This window comes from Xenopus laevis, chromosome 4L (genome assembly GCF_017654675.1).
Source record: "Xenopus laevis strain J_2021 chromosome 4L, Xenopus_laevis_v10.1, whole genome shotgun sequence".
In the NCBI taxonomy this organism is placed as follows: domain Eukaryota; kingdom Metazoa; phylum Chordata; class Amphibia; order Anura; family Pipidae; genus Xenopus; species Xenopus laevis.
In genome coordinates, this window is record NC_054377.1 from 83065064 (window position 1) to 83080538 (window position 15475).

The following is a 15475-nucleotide window of genomic DNA, read 5'->3' on the forward strand; positions in this document are numbered from 1 at the left end:
TTCACGCCTGCCATTCCCTCGGCAACGGTTCCGTTGGCATCATCATTACATCACGTGATTCTAATGAATCCTCCGCTGCTATATTACTATTGGGCAGTCGCGTTGCCATGATATAATAAGTTTATCAGAATCCTACTTCGTTGGCTCATCAGAGCTCGAATTTATAAGTAGAAATGGAACTAGCGCAACATAATGTTTGCGTTACTGTTATGCCTAGAAAAGGGAGGAGTCCCGAATCCCGATAGATAGGCTGCGGCTGAAGAACATTTTGTACAGGCGCCAGATGGACACCCAATATGGGCCTTGATGGTTGCCCTGGAAACGAGCCTAACACATTTTAGCTTTTCAAGCCATCACAATGGCAACCCCGAAGGAAAAGGAGCAACGCGATGAAGTGTCCTTAAATGCGATACATCGGGAGACGATAAAGAAGGAGAATCGCTGCCAGAAACTGGTCACTGAGTTTGGAATCAATCCCTATCGGAAGGGTAATGAATGAGGGCAATTACTAGCCAGGGGCATTGAGCAGCTCTTGCATAAGTCTGCCGCAAACACTCATTGCCTGACTGTAACCTGTCTGTGCAATATAATATAGTGAATAAAGTACCCCCTCTTGTAAAATATAAGGATATTATAAGTTACCGAGGAGTTTCATGACCATATAAAAACACGAGGCCGAAGGCCGAGTGTTTTTATACAGGTCATGGAACTCCGAGGTAACTTCTAATATCCTCATATTTTACAACTGGGGGTACTTTATTAATTATAATACACAAATTTTAGTGAGTCATGTGACAGAAATTACATCACTACTCACCGTTTATAACTGATGACATCACTACTCACCGTTTATAAGGATATCATTTACAGGATATTCATGGCTTTTGTGTATTATATGGATATAATACACAAAAGCCATGAATAGATTGTAAATTATATCCTGATAAAAGGTGACGAGTGATCATCAGTTATAAATGGTGAGAAGTGGTCATTTTTGTCACATGACTCACTAAAACTCGTGCATTATAATATATAAAGTGCCAATTGTTGGAAAATATGAAGATATTAGAAGTAACCTTGGAGTTCCATGACCTGTATAAAAGCACAAACTCCTCTGTGACTTATAATATCCTTATATTTTACAATAGGGGGTACTTTATTCACTAGAATGACTAGATGAATTGTGAGCTGGCATCTCACTTAATAGAAAGGGCTGGGTCTGCTTGTACAACTATAAGTGTCTTACAGGAGAAGTTCGCCTTTGGGTCAAAAAACAGGGTTAAAAATGTAGAAAAAGGGTAGAACTACATGGGCGACGTTCTGTGTGTTTCTGGCGGATCCGACGCGCTGTGCCCAAAAAGCAGGCGTCAAATTAGATGCAATGGAAAATAAGGTAAGAAATACAAATGTCAGATCTTGTCGCAGCGTTCATATGACGCAGTGTCTGCATCCGTCAGTCATGTCGGTTGAACGCTCCGACACCATCCAACATTGCAATTGCTTCCCTTATTATTCCATTGCATCTGATTTGACTCCTGCGCGTTGGTGCAGCGCTTTCGGATCCACTGGAAACACACCGAACGTCGCCCCATGTAGTTCTACCCTAAAGGTGAGCTGCTTTATACTGAGCTGGCACAGCACCTTTAGCAATCAGTTTGCATATAGAGCCTGGTTGTGACTGAAGTAGGTGAATTTTCTAGAATCCAGATTCCCCCAGCTACCATGTGTCCTTCTGTTTTATAGAATAGCCTACTGCATATTAAAAATGGACTTGATAAATAATATTACAAAAATCCATGACCACTGGTCAATGGTTAATACATGTGGGACAATTTGCCATTTTTATCCATTTTTTATTTGATGTGGTTTTTCAGTGATTTAGCTTTTGGTGTTGCTAGGGCTCTTATTATATTATACCAATTACACATTTGCTAGGGATAGGGCATTCTACAGCATTTTAAAAGTTAATTTAAAGGTGAACAACCCCTTTAAACTACAGTCCTGATATTTCAATGCTTCTTTTACCATTTATCTTTTTAAAGCAGCTGATGAATTTGTTCATGGAGTCACACATTGGAGGTAGCACTATGACTGGATTCTATATGTCCGCCTCTATGCTCTTGAATAAATAAAGGTTGTGTCCAATTGAACAATAGGGGCTCCAATGCAATTAAAATAAACATAACAAATAGAATATATTAACACATAATTTCTTTACTGTGTATTAGGAAAAAACAACTATCCCCGATCCCCAGGTTTGGGCAATTCCCCTGTACAGGAGGGGAATAAACAATGACAGTTCTTTTTAATGATCAGTGTCGCTGCAGATCTCTGCATATCTGCTCAACATAGGGTTTGGTAAGCTCAGTGTTTTTATTAAAGACGCAGTATACATCTATCTATACCAGGCAGTATACATCTATCTACACCTTTATTTTTCAGCACGAGCAACATAAATAGAACTTATGCTTAAAATACATTCTGCCTATACTGCAATCCTTTGTATGAATGTGTGTAGCCCTATCATTTAAGCATAGTTCAGCACTGCCTCTAATATCAATTTAAGGAGCAATTTACATTATTACATTGAATTTGGAAAAAACAGGATTTTTTGATACTCACCATTAAATCCTTTTCTCTGTAGTCGATAGGGGGACACAGAGACTTGGGGTTAAGCTCCACCCTCTAGGAGGCAGGACACTTAGAACAATTTGCAGGGGGCATGTCCGGGTCTTAACCCCACACTGCCATAATCCCTCAGTTTGTACCAAAGAGACTGCTGAAAATAGGGATTATCATAACTAAAAAACTCGCAGAACTGGTAATTCAGGAAAACGTTTCTGCCATAATCCCTCAGTTTGTACCAAAGAGACTGCTGAATATAGGGATTATCATAACTAAAAAACTCCCAGAACTGGTAATTCAGGAAAACGTTTCCTATGGACCAAATTGGTCAACCAGAAGGTATGACAAATAAGATTGAGTTTGAGATCGTCTAAAGGATTTGGATCTTTCTAGATACCAGCGGAGTGCCCCAACCACATCCAACTTGTGCAATCGTCGTTCCTTCTCATTCTTGGGATCCAGACAAAGGGATGGTACTACTATCTCCTGATTTATATGGAAGGAGGATACGACCTTTGGAAGAAAGGAAGGTACAGTTTGCAGTACTGCCTTGTCCTTGTGGAAGACCAGAAGTGAGGGGTCGCATGATAAGGCACTTATTTCTGATACTCTTCTGGCTGATGAAATTGCTATAAGGAATACCACTTTACCAGGTGAGACATTTTTCAGAGACTAACCCTAAGAGTTTGAAGGGCGAATCTAGTAGGGCTTTGAGGACCAGGTTAAGGTCCCATCCTGGAATTGGTTGGAGAAAGGGAGGTGCGATGCGTGTTACTCCCTGTAAGAAGGTACAAATCGAATTGTCCATTGCCAGACGGGATTGGAATAGAACCGATAGAGCTGAAACTTGCACCTTTAAGGAACTTAATTTCAATCCCAACTGAAGTCCCTTCTGAAGGAAGGACAACATCCTTGGTACGTTGAGTTCCAGAAATGGTAGGTCTGCATCCTTGCACCAATTCCAATAGCTCCTCCAGACTCAGTCGTGGGTTTGCGTGATTTGAGCATCATGGAGATGACTTCTTTGGCTATGCCTTGTTGTCTCCAAATGGCTGCTTCAACAGCAATCCTGTCAAAGCAAAGAGTCCTGGATTGTGGTGAGCTATGGGACCCTGTTGTAGTAGGTCACTCCTGGGTATGAGATGAATTGGCTGAGCAATGGCCATCTCCTGAAGATCTGAGAACCAGGTTCTCCTGGGCCAAATTGAGCTATCACTATTACTGTGATCTGCGATCGTCTGAACACCCGAGGTAGCATGGGAAGAGGAGGGAAGACATAGGCCAGTTTGAATTGCCAGGGTTGGGTCATGTCGTCCACCCCCATTACCAGCAGATCTCGTTAGCGAGCAAAGAAATTGGTCACCTTGCGGTTGGTTTTGGATGCCATCAGATCAATTTGAGGAAGACCCCATATCTTCACCAACTCCGCAAATGCTTCGGGATGGAGTTCCCATTCTCCTGAATCCAGCTAGTTGCGGCTGAGGAAATCCGCTTTTGTGTTGGATACCCCTGGAATGTGATTGGCGGATAGTCTTACTGAACTGAACTCCGCCCAAGCTAGGACTTGCTGTACTTCCGCTAGAGCTGCCTTGCTGCCGGTTCCTCCTTGTCTGTTGATATACACGACCGTGGTGGAGTTGTCACTTTGTACTTGGACCGACTTGGTTTGGAGAAGGTGAGACCAGTGGTTGAGGGCTAGACGTACTGCCCAAAGTTCTAGGATGTTTATGGATAACTTGGCCACTTCGGAGGACCATGGACCTTGTACAGAAATATTGTTCCATGTTGCCCCCCAACCTAACAGGCTTGCATCTGTCGTGATTACGGCCCAGTCTGGCATTGCCCAGGATTGGCCCGCCGATAGATTTTCTTGTCTTTGCCACCAGGAGAGGGACTCACTTAAAAACTGAGGGATTATGGCAGTGTGGGGTTAAGACGGAGAACCGGACACGCCCCCTGCAAATTGTTCTAAGTGTCCTGCCTCCTAGAGGGTGGAGCTCAACCTCAAGGGTCCCTGTGTCCCCGAGACGACAGAGAAATGTTTATTTTGCCAAGTCATACTACACTGGCACAACTTTAGTAAAAGTGGACATCCCCTTTTAATATTTTCCCAATTATACTTAATGGAGAAGTATTAGAAGATGTTGTTTTTAATGGCACGTCCGCTGATGTCCTTTCTTTGAACCTGACCAAGGTTTTGTTTTTACAGTTCACGCTATCGCCAGAAAGCCCATGTCATGGGACGATAATGAGAATGAAACTGCAGATGGTAAGACGTTTAAAGGGAAGGGCAAGCAGGGTAAAAAAAAGAATATAAAGCCAATACAGCTGTTGTTGATAAGCCATTTGTTTTCATATTGCAGATCATTTTCTGAAAATCATTCATCATGGTGCTCTGGAACCAACTAAAAAGTACACAGAGCCACAAACCACAAGTCAGGAAATTGGGTGGATCACAACACCACTGGTAACTTCTGATCTTTTCCAATGGGGTGTAATTATTTTATAAGTAATACACAAGAGTCATGGAATTATATCAACAGTATATAAACAGTGCTTACTGGTACAAGTCACATGACTCACTGAATTTACATTAATACTGTACCCCCTGTAAAACATGAAGATTTAAGTCACCACAGAGTTCAACAACCTATATAAAAGCACTCAGCGTTCTACCTTGTACTATACCTTCATATGGCCATGCAACTCCTCGTGACTTATATTTTACCACGGGGGGGGGGATATTATTCACTATATATAACACTGTGCATATATGCCCTATGCAGAAGCTTTGGTATCCTATTTATAAAGGTATATATGCCAGAGTTAGGCCAAAATTTTACATCTCTCAGTGGACTTAGCAAAGTACATTGAAATGAATCTGGGGAGGAGGGTATGGCTTGTAAGTACATTGGTATCTGTGTGCAGCTATGCTTGGAAATGGTATATCTGCATCGTTTTTCACACTGCCTTTATAAATACAGGTATGGGGCCTGTTATCCAGAATGCTGTTTTCTGGATAAGGTTTCTTTCTATATTTGGATCATGATACCTCAAGTCGAAGAAAAGAAATCATGTCAACACGAATTAAGCCCAATAGGATTGTTTTAACATCAATAAGGATTAATTGTATATTTATAGGATCAAGTACAAGTTTCATTAAAATTAGTCTATGGGAAATGGTTTTCCCATAATTTGGAGCTTTCTGGATACTGGGTTTTCGAATAATTGATCCCTTACCTGTACAACTCAAGGAGCAGGAACAGTAACATTCTGAGACAAATTACAACTGGTCTTTATTTTGTTTGTGCTCTTTGAATTAAGCATTTTGTTTAACAACTGTCCAGCTGCTCAGAATCAATTAACTAGAGAAACCAGGCAGCTGTTTGAATGAACCTGGAATATGAAGAGAAGACGACCCCTGTGTCCAGCATTAGTAGGAATAAGAAATAAGTTTAATATTCAATGAGATTTGCTTTTCTCCAGATAACCAGTGATCGGACAGATAGACGCTTGCATTTCTTTCGGGAGAAAACAGAAATCACAAAGTACATGGAGACAGCATGGCGTCTTAAAGAACAGAGCGAAAATATTCAGTAGAGGAAGGAGTTCAGACACAGAGAGGCTGAAGATGAGTTTCCCTACAAGTAATATTGTGCAGTCCAGCTGTTGCATTGACTAGGATGTGCTGCTCTGTAATTCAGACTATGTGATTGACTGCAATAAAGTACATTAACAGTGTGCATTTTTTATTGTTGCACTTTGATTTTTTTCAAAAACCTTGGCACAGAAAACCTAGCCATGTTTAATGCCAATATTTCAGCATCATGGAAGCTAGAATTAAAAACAAATACAAAGTTTACATCTGTCTCTCTCCAAATTTCCATACGAGAATGGCTTTGTTGGATGTCTGTGCAGTCTCTAGGTAGAAAGCAATTTGCTGCTAGTGTGGACTCAGAGGTGATCGGATGAGAGAGAAAGTCACCATTTCATTGTTCTTTCTTCATTTTATCTGCGTTTGCTCTTCATTTTCTGTCTTACATTTTTACCTGGTCTTTTCTAAAAGAGAAAAACAATATTAGGTCAAAAGCCTGAACCATACTGTGTGTAAGATAATGTGTTCCATTATTGGCTCTACTCACATTAGCATTTTTGCCACCCTTCTTCCCAGGTCGGTGTGGTCCCTTTCCATGGGCCACGCTACCACGGAAACCAGATACATCATTGTAACTTTCTTTTGTGTTTCTCTTTGAGCCTTTCTTTTTTCCTCCAAAGCCAAACTTCTGATCTTTGTAACGGCGCTTTGCACTTGGCCTGTATATAATTGTTAGCATGATTAGAAACAGAAATGCATTTCATTCTATATAATTAGTATATAATCTACAGATCAGCTAATTCCCTAGGGGCCAGACTAATTTATATCCTTATAAATGGCGTTTTCTACATCAGAATGAGCCATTTATAACTTAATGAGTCAGCTGTTGTCACTGCCACACTCTTCCTGCAGCTTTTCCTCCTGCTTGTCCACCTGACGTCTTACTTTCCCACTTCCTTCTTCACTCGGCGCGCTCACTCACGCCTCCTATTCCAGTCTTGCTGCCTTCCTTCCCTCTCGGTTCTCCTTTTCTCTCCTAACCTCAGCATCTCTCTCCCTCTTCTGTTCCCCCCACATCTCTGGTCTCGCTCATTCTGCGTCTCTCTCCCTCTTCCGCTCCCCCTCCATTTCGGTCACACTCCCTCTGCCCCTCCCACACTCTGTCACTCTTTGGTCTAGTTCTGTCTGCTGCTCCCACCCTCCAGCAGCAAACTTCAGTCTCCTCTCTGTTTCGCTCCCACTCTCCGTTCATCTGTGGTGTTGCCCACCCCCCTGCATCTTCCACCCTTCGTGCCTTCTTTCCCCTTATGCCATTTATTAAAATGCAGCAATATGGGTGCAACATGCACGGAACTTGGATAGAATGAGAAGTATTGTACAAAAATAACTCGGGTATAGAGGGACTACAGGGAGACATAAAAAAAAGAAAATAAAAAAACACAAGGGGAACAAAAGAATAGACTGAAGTGTGGCATTGGCTAGACTAATATAGAGCAGAGGCAGAGAACACCTTGAAGATGCTGCACATAGAAACAGTAGGGGTGCATTATCTACTATATAATGTGTGTGTGTGTGTGCCATACGTATTTTTAGCCTTCTGGGCGGCAGCAGATCCACCAGTCTTGTTCTGAGTCTTTTTCAGAGTCTGGTCTCCTTCCAGAAAATCCAATTTATCTGAAAGACCTGTTGAAAATGTCATGTAAGAGAGTTTTACTTTTGCACTAACTCGCGTATATTATGTATTGGAAACATGAAATAAAGAAAACAGATTTTCTGTTAAATATAGAAGGATTCAAATCATACATTTGTGTATAAAGGGATACGGTCATAACATAATTACACCCTCATTAATACTTTAATTACTTTTTTTTTGTTACACAAGTTTTTGTATGCGTTGTTAGTTGTCCAGATTTTATACATTTATATAGTTTCTATGTCTCTGAAATATTAGGTGGTATCTGTGCTATTAAAACCAGACATTAAAGGAGAAGGAAAGGCTAAAACTAAGTAAGCTTTATTAGAAAGGTCTATATAACTATACCAGTAAACCCTCAAAGTAATGCTGCTCTGAGTCCAATCTGAAAAGAAACACTGCATTCATTTCCTTCTATTGTGTACACATGGGCTTCTGTATCAGACTTCCTGTTTTCAGCAAAAACCTCCAGGGCTAGGGCTTGAGCATGCTCAGTTTGATCCTCCCCATTCTCCCTCCTCCCTGCTGTAAGCTGAGCACAGAACTATGGGGGAAATTCACTAAAGGGCAAAGTGACTAACGTTAGCAAAAATTCGCCAGCGTGACGTCATTTCGGGACTTACTAACGGGCGCAGGCGGAACTTCGCTAGCTAAGGGGATAGACTCTAGCACTACTTCGCACTCTTACACCAGACGAAGAATCGCTCTGGCAAAACAGCGTCACTTCGTAAATTCACTAAGATGCGCCTTTTACTCAATGTTACCTGTTCCACCAGACTTGCCTTCGCCAGCTCAGACCAGCAAAGTGCAATGGAATGTATAGGGCTTCTTCAATTTTTAGTTGAAAATTTTTCCCAAAAAAGACCCAAAAAACTTTGGCGTTTTTTACTTTTTCAGGGTGCTAGGCTGCAAAAGTCTGTAAAAATATTTTTGGTACCTGGGCTCCCCCATACATTTCCTAACAAATGGCACATAAACTATACACTGGGCACATGTGTAGGGCAATATGACAACTCTATTTTCTTTTATTACGGTTTCCCGGGCTGGTGTAGAGCAATATATTTGCTGCAACATATAAGTCCATTCAACTTTAACTTCCCACCGTATGCAAATTATCCAACGCTAGCGCAACTTCGCTTCGATTGTCGCAGTAACGCTAGCGCAACTTCGCCAGAGTTTGTCGTCCTGGACGTAACTTTGGATTTTAGTGAATTAGCATTGTCCTGGCGAATCTATGCCTGGCTAAGTGTTGCGATGTGAGCGAAGCCGGCGCTGGCGAATTTCTGCAGGTTAGTGAATTTGTCCCATGAGTGAGCAGGGAAAGACTCAGGCAGGAAGTGATGTCACACCAAGCTAATAAGGAAGCTGCTATCCTAAACAAACAAAGAGCTTCTAGAAAGGTGGGAGGGAAGCGAGCAAGAGTGAATGGAAGGGGGGTTGGAGCCAGGCACCGCAGGGCACCGGCAGCTGCAGAGTGTAAAACTGTGCACTTACCCGCCATCTACAATGGCCAGACCTTCTGACCACCACAATTGGTGCAGGTAGGTGTCTGGGTAATCGGATATAGAATGAAAGCTAGAGAAGGGACCCTGGTGGACTAAGGCGTTTGGGGCTAACCAGCCAAACAACAGGTATCCCTGTCTGGGGTATCGTCCCTGGTGTCAGCCACATGCTGACTGAAAAATCCCTCAGAACTGAGGGATGTCCATCCTCCTTTTCCTTTAAGGAGTGATTTGCATGTCGATGCCCATAAATCCTTATATGAGAGAACCTCTCAGTTTTGTTTTTAAGGCAGTGCTATGTGTATAGCATGAGGCATGGGAATCCTTATTTCATAAAATGCTAATAAAATGCTTACCTTTTTGGTATTTTTTAATTTGTGTCATCATGGCTGATTTCTCTTTCTGTCTCTTCTGCAATACTTCAACTTGCACCTGTGGAAGCCAACAGCACACACACTCAAACAGATGAACAGACATTTGGAGACATATTTATCAAAGGTTCGAATTTCGAATTCATGTGAGTTTTTAATTCAATTTTACTAAAAAATTCGATTGGGGGGTTATTTACTAAAAAATAGAATATGTAAAAAATTTTACCAACCCGAAAACTCAAACCAATTTGATTCGAACAAACTCGATTTGAGTTTTTTCTCAGAACGCCAGGAAGGCTGCAAACATCTTCAAATTGGTCACTGGACCTCTCCCATTGAGTTATACATGAATTTGGCAGCTTTTAGGTGGTGAATAGTCAAGTTCTTAAAGGGCCAGACTTTGATAAATCTCAAAAACTGAAATCTAATTTTTTTTTAAAAAACTCTAATCGAGTTTGGATAATTCCCTAGTTGGATTTAATAGTTTTGACCATAAAAACAATTCAAAAATCGAATTTTCAATTCGACCCTTAATGAATCTGCCCCTTGATGTGGAAGCACATAACATCATGTATAAAACATACCCTATTCACAAGTATCATTTATGTTCTACTTCTGCTTAAAGACAGACCTATATATCTACAATAAGCTCTGCTTTCAGATTTAACTTTGAATACATTTCAACAATGCAGATTTTTGCCACATTAAAAGGAAAATATTTATTAAGTTCACTTTTGCACTCACTTTCACTGAGAAAAGGCAGTTAAACAATTGCCACTCAATTTATAAGGCTAGTGCTACACCTGTTGGACAGAAAAAAAGTCTGCAGTCTACCATTCCCTTTACTTGCATATTCATGTCACTGCACACAATAAATAGATTTCAGGCTAAAATCTGCCCCAAAAATGAGTGCTCCTTTTAGGAAAATAACAACAATATATAAATTGCTAAGGATACCAAGGATGCTATAAGACTACTTACATTTTATAGGTATAACATATAGATAATGCACATAGAAAACTAGCCACCTTACCTTTTTACCATATTTCCTCAAAGCCCTCAATTGTTTTGCCTTCTCCGATTTCTCCATTGAAGCTTGTTTTAACTGGAGTTTATGGCGAATCTAAAGCCGTAATAGAAATAAATGTAATACAGTACAGGCACAGTAGCAATTTAAACGCATGTTGTCATAACATTTATTTTACAGAAGCATTAAAAGTTTTATTTCTTGTTCCTATTTCATATATAGTACGTGTACAATGCATCTGCCACAATAAACATCCCTTAACATCTTTCATTATCATTTTTAAGCCAGTGTAATAAATATTTAAACCATTTAGATAAAAGGTTATTGAACCTGCTTTGTCTTAATGGACAAAGGCTCCGGGAGTAGATCTAAAAAAATTGCCATAAAGCAAGGTCTGCTGTTTTCCAGAAATGAAACAAAACTAGTCAAGTGAGCACCAGAAAATATATTATATTATACATGTAAACAAAGTAAAATGTGTGTTCCCCCAAACTATACTACTTTACACTATAATATAATTTTTTCAGGTAAAAGTAAATACTTTGTATCCCTTTAATCAAAGGCAGATGAACTTAAGACACATAAAATTCATCCTAAATACCTTCTGCATGTGTTGGTCAGTCTTTGCCATCTCTGCAAAGTAATCATCTGGTCGCTTGGTTGCCACCTTTAACTTACGAAGACGAGGCAGAGAATACAATACAGCAGCCTGGGCTTGACGGTAACTGATGGAAATCAATGTGTTTTGTCAGACAAATTCAATCCCGACTTTTGCTTGAATAAAATAGATAGATACTCCTGTAAATACTCACAAGCACATCTCTCGCTGAAAATCATCCTCTGCATTAATGTCTGATGTATTTGGATCTGTCTGCCCATTCTGTCCAGTTGTATCAGCTACAGGATCAACAGTAACATCCAAACGCTCCACCCAGGGCAACTCATTCTTGAGATCCTTCAGACTCTGCTTAAGGCCAGACTAAACAGAACAAAACATTTTAAAAGAAACATTTCAAAATGTAAGATTTCCTTGTACTTGTTTGAATACTTTTGCCCCAACTCTAATGTACAATATGATTAACACAACTTGTAACTTTAATCAGATTGTGTGTAGAGACCAGTATTCCGCATACAATTTACATACTGCAACAATTATACAGTATATTGTGAATTGGAACATATTTGTGAAAAACTCTTGTTTGGCCATTGAACCAACCCAGGGAGACTACAGCAACTCAACAGTGTTTGCTGATTAAAAGAAGTTTTGGCATCTAGCAAAGCTTACACAAACTACAGGAAATATTCACTCACCGCATCATTGAAGGGTTTCTTCTTTCCTTCTAAGACCACATTTAATCCGGGCTTAAGTTTCCCCTGAGAAAATGCTTCCTGCAACTATAATAGAAGTAAACCATAGATGATAAATACACAGAGTACAAAGGATTCATCACTCATGGAAAAATATATAGGTTAATTTACCAATATAAGTGCTAAACTGCACCACTGTTGTTACCCAGTCACCAAACAGCAATTAGGTTTGATTGGATGGAAAAAAAGAATTAATCCAGGATTCCCATTACCAGCAGCTCATGGAGATCCTTGGCTTCCAGGATCATTTCCAATATTCTTTCCATATTTTATCTTTGTAAAAGCCACAATGAGAAACTAACATGTTTGTTTTAAATTCATAAGCAAAAGGATATAAACATGAAATTTCTCTTTGCTGTTAAATGAACCAATTTTTTAAAAAAAAATGTGCCTTAAATAAATACATAATATACCATATTATTGCTTAAAATACATAGTCCTTTGCTCTGCTTTGTCTACCTTCATCTCTCACCATAATTCTATGAAGGCTTTAACTTGTTATTACCAAAATAGGGAGGACCATTGCTTTTACCAAATCTTAATTAGCACCTGCCCAGGACATATGTACAGTGCACAAATGCAGATAGATTAAGCCTTGGCCAATATGATTTTCCACTAGCCTAATTCATAAGTGCATGACCCTAAACACATATTGAGCTATTTTTACCGCAGGCTAATAGGTTTATTTAGGAAAGTACCGGCTCGTGAATGAGCACATGTGCTTAAAGGAGAAGTCAACCCACTCAAAATATTACATATTCCTTCACATAGATCTTTATGGGGCCCCATTCAAATTGTTGTATTCTCTACTCTTTAACGTTACGTCCTGGCTACTATATTACGCTTCCTTAACATTTACTAGGACATTAGCTCCTGTGATCAATGAAAAGAAGGTAAGCGTGGAAGCTCATGCACCAATAGGGAGCCTGCCAACTAATGCACATGCACAGAATAGTGATAGGAGAAAGGAGGGGAAGTGAGCAGTGATATTGCTTTGTTCTAAAGAAATATTAAACATTCCTAAAGCAATTAAGGACCAATGAATTGAATTCTTACCCTGCAAACATAATCAGCCTTTTGTTCTTCTTTAACATATAAAAACAACAACATGAACTCACCTCTTTATCTGTCAACTCTGATGCATCAAAGTCAGAATCTGATTCTGGTGAACTCTCATCTTCATGGTGTAACATGGTTAACTTCAATGGAACACCTGGAAATTCAAAACATCAAATCATAAAGTTATTAAATGATGGGGAAAAAATGGGATGGCATAATCACTATCAATATGATTTGTCGGCAATCCTTTAAACTTCATCTCCACTATCAGTGTCAAATATTCCCTCCTTTTATTTTATATTCTATTTCTATTTTTTTTCCATTCAAAAACAGAAAAGTAATGATATCACACTTTAACACATATTAACACTGAATTAGTGAAATAAAGAGAAAAAGAAGAAGGTAACTATGAAAGATTACTCTGTGGAGAGAGATTAACGCAAGATAGTTTTGTACAAACAAAAAATTATACGTCAGTAGACAGCATGTTATGGGACATAATATGTATTCCATTGTTGCCAATATCTAACAATTTTATGCCTATGAAGATCTTCAAACCTGCCAAAATAATATCTACAGTTGGGCAAGCCCTTATCCCTGGCCATGAAGCGGATGACTTGGTTTGGAGAGATCTAGTGGGTAGCTTTTTTATGATGGGTATGAATAGCAATCTTAAGAAACTAGAAGATAACAGCTGACTTCAGACTTCAAACTAAATAAAATGACAAAATAATGAATGATGCATTTAATGCAATGAATAGCTCTTGAGCTGAATAAAGCGTTTGCCTATTTTTCATTAAAGGGATTGTTCACCTTCCAAACATTTTTTTTCAGTTCAGATGTTTTCAGATTGTTCCCCAGAATTAAAGACTTAATTACTTTCCATTTTTTATTTTTTTTACCATTTTTCTAAAATCTAAGTTTAAATGAATGTACATGTCTCTGGTGGTTGAGTCTGGCAGTTCAGTAATTCAGGTGAAGACCCTAAACGGTTACAATTTTGCAGCATGTAGTTGATACATTTCTCAGCAGCATCTCTAGAATATTGGACGCCATATTTAAAATACGCTGCGTATTTACGTAAAGTGTGGTTTCAAACGTGCAGATTACATAGAGTCTGTTGATTTGGTAGTTTCTTGACGTATTGGCGTTTCTGCTAAAAAACACCAAAACTGGCGTCCTGTGGTGGATTTCAGCTTGCAAGAGCCCTGTGTGAATTGCCATAGTGCGTTTTCCGTTAGTTTCAGGGGTTGTGCAGTTAATGCTTATTTACGCCTGGCTGTTCTTTTTTAAAAATGCAGCAAAAATGCAGGCCTTGCCCTAACAGCTGCCTGTAATGAAACTCAGGGATTCTGCTCAGCAGGGACAATGAAATGTATCAACTAAATGTATCAATTTGAAAACCTTTGCAGGGTCGGCGACCCCCCTCCCAGAGCTGCTTTAGAAGGTGAAAAATTACACTTTACACTTCAATATTAGAAAAACAGTCACACGTAGAAAATAGAAAGTAATTGGGAAAAAAGTTGTTATTTCTGGTGATCTATCGGAAACCAGATTGTTGTTTGAAGGTGAACCACCCCTTTAAGAAATATCTATGTTTTTTTATATTCTAAAACTGAAGCTGGTTGAGCACAAGCCTGTCACTGAAATCATGATGGAAAGGGTTAAAAGATCATGCTTAGCAAGCTTTCTAGAGAATCCATTTAGAAGAGCTAAAACAAATGCATTTAGTGTAAATTTAGTGCAATCTTTAGCAAGAGCTTTGTACAATTGTTCCACACGTGCTGTTACAGAATTACTAGTTTTTTTGGTTTTTTTTTTCAAATAAAATGTAAATCTAAAAAAACTCCCCATGTGTTGTTTATAAACGTGATTGCTAATTAAAGTAGTATCGGCCCCCTCAGCCAACAAAACTCTATTGCCACCATGTCTTTAACAAGAATGTATAAAGTACCAGCCTATTTGAACTACTGCGCCATAGAAGAGGATGTACACGCGAAACATGTATTTTATACCTATAATCGAACCAAAATTCGAGTCATTACTTGATACCTACCGACAGCCGAACTTCACGTGCAGCCTCCCGGATATGGCCTTCCTCCCCACTTCCTGTGAAGAACACGTGTCACGCGGGCAAACGCGACTACAATTCCCTACATTCAGTGCGCCATTATGACACTCTGTCGTAAACAAACCTAACCCTGTTTGGAATACACTTTACGTGTGCAGTATAAG

The 15475-nt window shown here is 39.5% G+C and overlaps 2 protein-coding genes across 4 annotated transcripts; one reads left to right on the top strand and one right to left on the bottom strand.

Moving 5' to 3' along the window:
- The first annotated feature begins 112 nt into the window (after nt 1-112).
- fam183b.L (family with sequence similarity 183, member B L homeolog) lies at nt 113-6366 on the top strand. Its single transcript, XM_018258292.2, has 4 exons — nt 113-488; nt 4835-4894; nt 4989-5092; nt 6112-6366. Exons 1-4 carry the CDS (start codon nt 359-361, stop codon nt 6223-6225), a joined length of 408 nt encoding a protein of 135 aa, XP_018113781.1. The 5' UTR covers nt 113-358; the 3' UTR covers nt 6226-6366.
- Nucleotides 5905-15434, bottom strand: ebna1bp2.L (EBNA1 binding protein 2 L homeolog). 3 transcript variants are annotated; one of them, XM_018256379.2, is made up of 10 exons: nt 15297-15434; nt 13300-13394; nt 12125-12208; nt 11626-11792; nt 11415-11538; nt 10820-10909; nt 9772-9847; nt 7804-7903; nt 6768-6939; nt 5905-6684 (listed from the first exon to the last, which is right to left on the bottom strand). In XM_018256379.2, exons 2-10 carry the CDS (start codon nt 13372-13374, stop codon nt 6634-6636), a joined length of 939 nt encoding a protein of 312 aa, XP_018111868.1. In that variant the 5' UTR covers nt 13375-13394; nt 15297-15434; the 3' UTR covers nt 5905-6633.
- Between the last annotated feature and the right edge of the window lie 41 nt (nt 15435-15475).

Bases quoted from the DNA above. Each gene is read 5' to 3' on its own strand.
- fam183b.L (XM_018258292.2), top strand. From the start codon at position 359: ATGGCAACCCCGAAGGAAAAGGAGCAACGCGATGAAGTGTCCTTAAAT. The intron at 489-4,834 runs GTAATGAATGAG...TTGTTTTTACAG, and splicing joins AATCAATCCCTATCGGAAGG to TTCACGCTATCGCCAGAAAG. The intron at 5,093-6,111 runs GTAACTTCTGAT...GCTTTTCTCCAG, and splicing joins GGTGGATCACAACACCACTG to ATAACCAGTGATCGGACAGA.
- ebna1bp2.L (XM_018256379.2), bottom strand. From the start codon at position 13,374: ATGTTACACCATGAAGATGAGAGTTCACCAGAATCAGATTCTGACTTT. The intron at 11,793-12,124 runs GTGAGTGAATAT...TGTTCTGTTTAG, and splicing joins AGAAACCCTTCAATGATGCG to TCTGGCCTTAAGCAGAGTCT. The intron at 6,940-7,803 runs GTATGGCACACA...AATTATATACAG, and splicing joins GCCCAGAAGGCTAAAAATAC to GCCAAGTGCAAAGCGCCGTT.